This window comes from Colletotrichum aenigma (assembly GCF_013390185.1).
Source record: "Colletotrichum aenigma strain Cg56 chromosome Unknown KSG_Cg56_contig08, whole genome shotgun sequence".
NCBI lineage: Eukaryota > Fungi > Ascomycota > Sordariomycetes > Glomerellales > Glomerellaceae > Colletotrichum > Colletotrichum aenigma.
The window spans coordinates 815,879-824,567 of NW_023500914.1; the positions used below are offsets into that span (position 1 = coordinate 815,879).

At 46.6% G+C, this 8,689-nt stretch overlaps 2 protein-coding genes across 2 annotated transcripts; both read right to left on the bottom strand.

Annotated features, from left to right (window-relative positions):
* Positions 1–4,020: 4,020 nt before the first annotated feature.
* On the bottom strand, positions 4,021–5,341 carry SMG6 (Telomerase-binding protein EST1A; the record flags this gene model as incomplete). Its single annotated transcript, XM_037327033.1, has 2 exons — positions 4,021–5,191; positions 5,265–5,341. The coding sequence occupies 2 exons, from the start codon at positions 5,339–5,341 to the stop codon at positions 4,021–4,023; spliced, it is 1,248 nt and encodes a 415-aa protein (XP_037173678.1).
* A 242-nt stretch (positions 5,342–5,583) lies between these two features.
* CGCA056_v011788 (uncharacterized protein) lies at positions 5,584–6,433 on the bottom strand (the record flags this gene model as incomplete). The annotated part of the gene is made up of 3 exons (XM_037327034.1): positions 5,584–5,612; positions 5,674–6,161; positions 6,216–6,433. 3 exons carry the CDS (start codon positions 6,431–6,433, stop codon positions 5,584–5,586), a joined length of 735 nt encoding a protein of 244 aa, XP_037173671.1.
* Positions 6,434–8,689: the final 2,256 nt, after the last annotated feature.

Consider the following 8,689-nt stretch of genomic DNA (forward strand, 5'->3'; position numbering starts at 1 on the left):
GCCAGTCTGATGCACCACACCATCACATCCTATTAGCTCTTATTCCAGATGCAATATGCCCGTCATCATTTCGATTTCCTTGAAGCTCTGCAAATAGTTTTGAGGCTCAACTGCAATAAGACGGGCCTGGTCTTATCCCCACGTTCGCCGCCTTGCATTCATTCATTGGCACACGTGGTGCAGATGCAACACAGCACTTACATGATGGTCAATTCGTTGGGATTCTTGCATTTCTTCTGCCGTCACATATACAATTACAATTACAGACTCCAGTTGCTTCCTTCGTACGACACCCTTTTGTCAATTCAGACCTCAACATTTAACACACCGCTCATCAGGCTCCGGCTACCGGCGCTGGAATTGCATGTGGCTTCCGCTTCAAGACCACCGGTGTGGTTTCCCCTCATCTTAGCACCAATGTTGTTGTGATAAGCCATGCAGGTGCCCATACCACATCACATTTCCTGGCCTCACCTGACAGTATCGGGTCGCCTGATAGCCTGCTTCCAGTTGCCTTACACTCTATGAGTGCTTTGAGTCTACCTACTTTTTGGAATGGTCTTCACGGTCCCCAAGAATTGCTTGTCTTATTTGTACCAAGATATTTTACTTTTAATTATGTACACCTGCCTCATGATGCACATGGCTTGCAACAGGGTGCATATTCTGGCAGGCTTCCATTATTCCAATACGGCATTTTCAACAATATCAGCCAATGCGCAGCTTCACCACTCAGGCATTGGCCCACGGCGAGTAGCTCAAGTGATTTCCTGCATCAGTGAGGCCACGTCAGGCTTCTGCGCCGAAGGCGATCCCTTACTGAGGGGTTTTTGATATGAGAGCTGCTGCGCCACCTTGTCGTCGTATTATGTCTACTTCGAGAAACAACAAGTTCACTGCTTTCAACCCCTATTCGGCACATCAGATGATCTGATAATGATCTCGGTGAGGAAGCAGCCACTCAAACGAAGGCTTATATGGTGATTTGCCTGGCATTTTTGCCCACCCACCTTCAACGAGAAAGTCAGAAGCTTGATCACAATACGACGGACGAAAATCATGGACATTGTAAGCAGAGATCGACTGGAATCGGTGGCTGTCGGAAGGTTCCACTGGGACCAACAGCGGGGATTCGCTGCTGCCTGGATGATATGCAGCAGTGCGGCAAGGGAGCTCTCAAGCTCAAGCCCCGCTGATGTTGCCCCTGATGTGAGAGTATGAGCAAGCGCCATCAGAATACTCAGATCGTTGTTGAATCAAGTGCCTGCGGATGTTACTCATGGAGTGGGCAGAAATACAGGCAACCCGAGCTAAGAGGAAACGATATGAGTTGCAGGCGCCAATTGCGAAAATAATACCGAAGCGAACTACATTGTCGGAACCATCCTTGGATTGACACAGCGCGTGGGAAATTCGATCAAGATTGCAGATGCTAGCTGCCTGCGTAACAGGGGATGATCCGAAACTAATACCCCTATGGGCCCCAGCGCATGCCATCGCAGCCAGCGTCTCACACACCCGCTACTGGCGATTGAACGAAAGGCAACCAGACTAATACCGGCTCGTTGCCTTCCGCGCGCTCTTCAATTATGCCGCATGCGCCAGTCGTATGTACGCCAGCAGTAGCTGAAGCAAGCTGAAGCTCTCAGCTCAAAACTGCCAGAGAAACTATCGCCCCCAAACGCCGCTCCTAATGCACCACAATACTTAAATCGCTGGCTGCGCAAAGTCCGCTGTGGCTTAGGCGAGAGGTGCCTCGATACCTTTCCGTCATCATTCCTTTGCGCGGCGAAAGAACGGGGCGTTCAGTGCCCGGGAAGACTGACGCAAAATCTAACACAGGAGGCTGGCCCACCGTCGGAACCACAATAAGGCAGAACAGGCAACCGTTCTGCCTAGACGGATATTAAATCCGCAACAAGGCGTCAAGCGACAAAGACCGAGGTTTCATTATCAATTCCATCTTCAGACATGCTTCTCGCTCGTGGGATGCAAGGATAAAGACGCTAGTGAAGGTTCCGGGGGCTCGGGGTGCATTCTTCAGCGATGCTGCCACAGACCGAACTTTCGGTGTCCGGGTGCCGTTCCCACATCAAGCACGAAATGGACTCGGCTGGCTTTCGTGTGAACGTGACGGCCGTGAAGCCGCAAACAGATGTGGAATTTGTGTTTCAATCGTGTCAAATCAGTGGGAAGTTCCTTTCTGCCTAGCACCTTTTGCAGGTTCTCGGGTCCCTCGGTTAGTGGACAGGTAATGGCTGGACTGCGGCGCTGCGCCTACAGGGATGACGATTCAACGCCCTTTCATTCCTACAAAGGCAACGAATAGCATCATAGCCTGGTTGCCTTGAAGGCTGTGTGGAAAAACTCTGAAGCTTTTCCTGTAGTAACCCTGCAGGCTGGCGACTGCAAAGACGTTGTCCGTGGCTGAAGCATACAAATCGCATGTGGACAGAGTTGGTCAATGAGAGATCTATTTTTGTAGAAAACTTTAAGCAACGTGCGTCCAAGAGAACAAATGTATGAATAATCTGGATTCTACCTAGTCATTATTGTCAAACTCGAGACAAGAAACAAATCAATGCTCACCATCATACCAGTGATAAGTAGTACCCTTCTAAGCTCTGGAAGCTTTGCATCTTGATGAAGTTTCCCCACTTCTCATTCCATTCTTTTCTAGATTGAAAGTGGTCTATCTAGTGTTCTCCCTGTTTATATGCAATATGTTAAGTTGTGCTAGGGTTGTAGTTAGCCGCCAACCCTCGAAGACCTTTAAGTAGCCCCAAGCAGCAACAGACGAGGTTTTCGACATAAATTTGTTTCTAGTTGGATAGCGGAGGCTCGCCTAGTCCTTATAAATAAAGCTTTCAATAGTTTCACTCCAGCCGAGTTAAGCCCGCCGCTCTAAGAACTGCCATGCTTTCTTAGCTCAGGAACCCTTTGAATCCTAACTATGACTTTTGGTCAAACCTGGGTTCAAGTGACAGCACAGAGTCCACGAATATCGTTCAACGTTGTCCTCGTGAACTGTCACTCATTGATCTGTAAGTACTAGATACGTATAGGTACGCTTCTTGAGGCCAGCAAGAGGAAAGGTTGCATATGATCGTTCTATCTGCAGGATGAGTACCTCATGAGACAGGCATATCAAGGAGGATGAAGATCATCTTTTCAGCTGTGGAAATTGAAACTAATTTCTTCGAAAACATCTATATATTTCTGAGGTCAACTAGCTAACTTTCTGGGTTTTGTTCACAAAAGCTGCTGAGGTTGACTCTCCTGGTGAGATCCTGCTCAAATATGTTACACAGTTCTCAGTTTAATACGCTGTCGTTGACATATATTGACGCAGTCTTCGTGGCATAGTCTTAGCCGGCTTGAACATCTACTCGTGACTGTTGATATTGGGCAACCCAGTGAAGCATGTCAAGTCAGGATGCTGCCTGTGGGGTTTTATATATAAAAACAGAGCAATTGGCAATTTCATCTGGTGACCTGAATTATACAGAAATTTTATTCGTCTATGAAATTGGTATCAAATTGATGCAGGTGAGAACGCCGCAGCAATGCAAGCTCCTAACGCCAAGTGTTAGTTTTGAACCCACCCGGAGAGCAAGTAAATTACCGTGTCCACAATCCCTAATGCTGTTATGCGCCTTGGTATTGCACCGCCATCAAAGATCTACCTGTCAACCCATATGTGTTGATCAAGTGTCATCGCACAGCGGATATCTTTGACCTTGTCTGGCAAGTCACTTAGTGCAGCACATGCGGCTTCTCTCCAAACTCCCTTCAGGGTTGGATAGGTTGGGCTGAAATTAGCCCAACCATCCAGTCCAAGCTCCAGTCCAGCTGTATAGCTTGGACTGGATACAACCGAGAAGGTCGATAGTTGAAGACCACGGAAGCTAACTCATCGCTGTGTTATTACACAGGCGAGGACCTGGGTCACACCCCGCAGTGCGATGGGGTATAAAGGATGCAGAGCCATCTGGCTCCACGCCTGACAACCAGAAGGTCTTATCCAACAGGCGCATCCGGAATGTCCACATCGCCATCATCTCCTCTTCCCCATCTATTGGGTTGTGTCGGTGTACCACTATCTGTTTCTGAAACCGTTGGCAAGTTGGCAATCTCAACAGCATACTGCGATGCGACGCTGAACTGCCTCAGGTTCTTATCGTACGTAAGCCACGCGCCTGTCGAGGCCAAACGAACTCCCAACCAGAGACAACGGTCCTGCCTCTCTTCCATCATAGAAGCTACTTCGAAATACTTCTCTTCGTCATCGATCTTCGCGGCGGTGAACCAGTCGGCGGGGTAGTACTTCTCTACCCAGAGAAGCCCGCGCTGGGCGAAATCGTCGGGTAGCGGGCGTGGGCTTTCCTTCTCATTTCGGGGAAAGGCCTCACCCTCAACCTTGTCAAAACGTGAGCAAGTGCCGACCAGAGTGTTGAGCATGAGTGAGATGAGCTTCCAGGGGATCTTGGACTCGATATGAGCCATTGCAACGGGGAATTTGGAAAGATGGTGGAGGAAGGAAAGCGTGACGTGAAGATAGGGGGTGACGCTGGGGTCGCCGAAACGTCTGAAGACGACATCGTGCGTGCGGCAGGTGAAGTCAAGGGCATCAAGAAACTTCTGGGATGGTGCGGCAGCTTCAACCCCTTGCATGGCCGTATCTGGTTCGTCGGCGCGCGCTCCTGACTTGATCGTTCGCATGATGACATTAGATTCGCTGCCATACTCCAGAAGGGAGCATCCAAGGGCAATCCCAATGTAGTAGCCACTCTCCATCCATCGTCGCGTGGTCCGGCCAATGTGGTTGTCGAGACTACCGATGAATTCGTCGACGGAGGGTGCGAGTTGTTCTTGGTTGCGGCCAGAGAAGAGGATGCCGTGAGCCCGGACGAAGGCAGCATCGATCTCTTGGAGACGTGTTGGAGATCCGTTGAGATGAGGCTCAAACAGAGTCATGATGCTCTCGCGGGCTGAAAGAAAGGGAATAGGAACACACAAACTCTTGGTGTAATAGAAGAGCTGTTGAAGCGCGTTTGGCCGCGCAAGAATTGCTAGATGATGGTATAACCTGCCAGTTGTGGGTGCCTTGTCGCTTGCTTTGGAATACCAGTGCCTGCTGACAGAAGTCCAAACCTCGCGGTCCTTCAGATCATCATCCTCAATTGCCATACTAGATACGAAGTCAGAACTCATGTCATTCAGTCCCGTCACGTGAAGGCTGTCAGATGCTGCTGCTCACGTACCGATATCTTCCCAGATCACCCAAACACTCGATCCACGTGTCTTCAAAAGTGGGGACCGTTTCATACAACAAGGCCATCATTGAGTAGGCCAAATATATAAAGGTCAACATGTGCTCCAGCGAAGCAGGGAGACGGTGCCGCAGAAGCTCAAGGAAGCTGTGAATTCCGTGCCTCCACATCCGAGCAGGCATAGCGTACTTGCTTGCTAACCTCCTCAGGGCAGGGCTGGCGGACGGGTGCTGCGAAGCCAAGAAAAAGTCGTGATGCTCGTGCAGCAGAGTCCGATGCAGAGCAATGAGGGCTTGCCACTGTTCGTTGTTCAACTTCGGACTCGATTCCGTTGTTGAACTTTGAGCATTGTCGACCTCGATGCATTTGCTTTCAACCATAACCAGACCAGCGTATATACCCTTGACCTCTGCCACTAATTGTTCCTGTGAGATTGGGCGTGTTTCCGGCTGTTTTATCAAGACTTCTGTTTGGTCAACCTCGGGACTGCGTGGCTCGAACGATCGGGACGTAGATGGTCTAGGTGACTCGATGGTGTCTTTTCTTTTCAAAGGTTCTTCTTCGGGAGACCACAGCTTCCCCGACTTCTGCGCGGGCTCTCTCCGAAACTCATTATCAGGCGTACGGCCCGTTTGTATAGGTGCACGAGCTCGACTTCGCTTGGGAGGGAGAGACGATTCTTCATTATCCCGCTTCAGGCTCCTGTTCGAGGCCGGACTCTTCAACCTGCCTCGACGATCCCCTTCCGTGCTAGCTTCATGTACAGGAGTTTCAACATCGCCAACAACAGCAGTCTTGGAAACCGATTGGGATAGGTCTGATGCGGGATTGGTCCCGGCAGGTTGGGAAGCTGTGGCTTGGGTCAGGGGTTCGCCTCGGTCCCTGAGTCTGCAAGCATCTGGGTTAGCTCTTGGACATGCAGCTCTGTTGAAGGGGACGTACTGGGATAGTATTTTCTTTATTAAACTTGGTTTATCAGCTTCATCGCTGTGGTTTTCCTCGACGTGTCGTTTGATGTCTTCTTCCCTGGTGGAGCTGGGAGGCAAGAGCTTCGAGCAAGCCGGACATCTTCGTTTCTGATCTGTTTTCTGGCGTCTCGAGCCAATGATTAGTCTATCAATATCCGCCCTCTGGCTCGATAACGTCTTGTTGTCGGACATCGCTCGTGGGCCTCTTCGCGCGCGACGTGGGCGACCGCTGGAAAGTCCGATTTAGGTGGAATATGGGGCTAAATGTTCGGTGAAACGATTTTCCTAAGCAAATCGAGACGAATACACGATCGTCTTTCGGGACATCGACGTTGTTTTCTATAATTGAGCCTTAAGCCCACGCGTTTTGAAAAGTATTTACCGAAGAAATTGGCGAACAATATTGAGGTCGCCAGAGCCTGCTCTCGAGGCTTTCGGTGTTCTTGTTGAAACCGTGGGCGTAGGCAGAAGTAACAGAGGGCCGGTAAGGCAACCACTAGAATCTACAATGGTTCGCGGCCTATTTGCGAACCAATGCTTCGCCCCTATCAGAACACAGGGTCTTTTCGAGCCCCGTCCTCCGATTTCCTCACTCCCTTTCTCTTCCCAAACCCCACCAAAAACCTATGAATTCCAGCTTTTCCCCAGCTACAGCCTTATATTTTTTTCGCAGGAGGAACACTCTTGAGCCACAGGATTTTGAGGCCGCTGGGAATGCCCAATTATGCAGTTTCACCCATGGCCAGCCATTTCGATAGATCAGAGTGCTGCGCTGGCAGAATTCACGGCTTGTGCGGGGCCGCCAGGGGGCTGGGAACCAGCCACTTTGGGCCTTCGCAGCGCCTGGACGTCTTCGGACTGGACTCACATATGCATCCTCTGGATTTCCATGGTTGCGTTGTTGGGTTCAACCGCTGTCCTCAAATATTCAATGACGATTACGTTTTTCATGCCATGCACATGTAATGGATGCCCGACGATAATTGCACATTCCGAAAGCACTCAGCAGTCGAAAAGGTTGCATTGCCGGGTCAGACGACAGGAATTCCCAAGTCATCCATCCACCCATACTGTGTCTGACATAGTCTAGTACATGCCTTGATCGTGCATCAAGCAAAACCACCGCCCGCCCGCCCTTCATAAGGCCGGTTTTATCCGCTTTGTTCTCTTCCACCTAGATTTCATAGCAATATATTGGCCGGTCTCCATTCCAGGTGTGCCTCTGGTCTCAGGCTTGTCCCCATCCTCATGATCATGCGTTTTCGGTGCCAGGCGAGGCATCGGTATCAAAGACCACCAGACCCGATTGTGGTGTCAGCCATCATGCTGCGGATGACTTTTGCTCTGCAATGCACCGGAACAATCTTTTTGGTCTCATGAAAGTCACTAATCTCAGTATTCGATTCTTTCTAGTGTTTTCCTTCAATCTTTTTCACAGCAAGGTCGACGGCTCAAGTGGTCATTAACTCCGCTGGACCGCTGTTAGCCCAACCCAGCGCCCCAGCACAGCTGCGCGGTGCTTACAGTCCGTTGCACTGACAGCGTCCACCCCCCCTTTTTTTCCCCTCTTATACAAAAATATGAAAAAAAGCCTATTTTACACTATAACACGTATTTTTCTATATTACATATAAAACGCGCTAAATCTATTACTAATGCCTTAATTACTATTAATTACTATAGTTACAGTAATATTTAAACGTATAACTATATAATAGAGATATAAAATATATATCTAATATCTCTACAATAGTTAATTTATTTATAGAGATATTATTAATATAGCTAGTTATTTTATCTCTATGCTAATTAACTAATAAAAAATATATTTTATTTTAATAAGAGATTAAAACAATATTTACTAAAAGTTAAAAAAAGAGATTTATCATATAATTTTATATATTTATTTAGTATATAGTTTATATAGCTTCAAATAATACAAAAATACATTAAAAAACTTAACGTAGTTTTTTAGAATAAATAGCTTTAATAATTAATAAAAATAATAATCTTTTAGATAATTTAGTTTATTTATAATTAAGAATCTATTATTATATAAATTATATTTAGTTATTAATTATTTATTATTAATTACTATATACTTATAATTTACTATGCTAAATATATTAAGAAGAACACTAAATAATAGTAATAATAATAAAATAATATTTAGAATATTAAATCTATAGCTATTAGTAATTATGATAATATTATTATTTAAAAACTAAAAGACTTCTAAACTAATAAATATTATTAGCTATACTAAATGAATAATTTAATGATATAAGTTATAATATAAATATCAATATTATATATAATAATATTATTCTAATTAATTAGTATTTATTAATAAATTTAGCGTTAATAAAGTATTAAGATATAGAGGACTAAATAAATATTAAAAAAGCTTATTGTGTTTTAAATTATAAAAATTAATTAGTTTTCAAA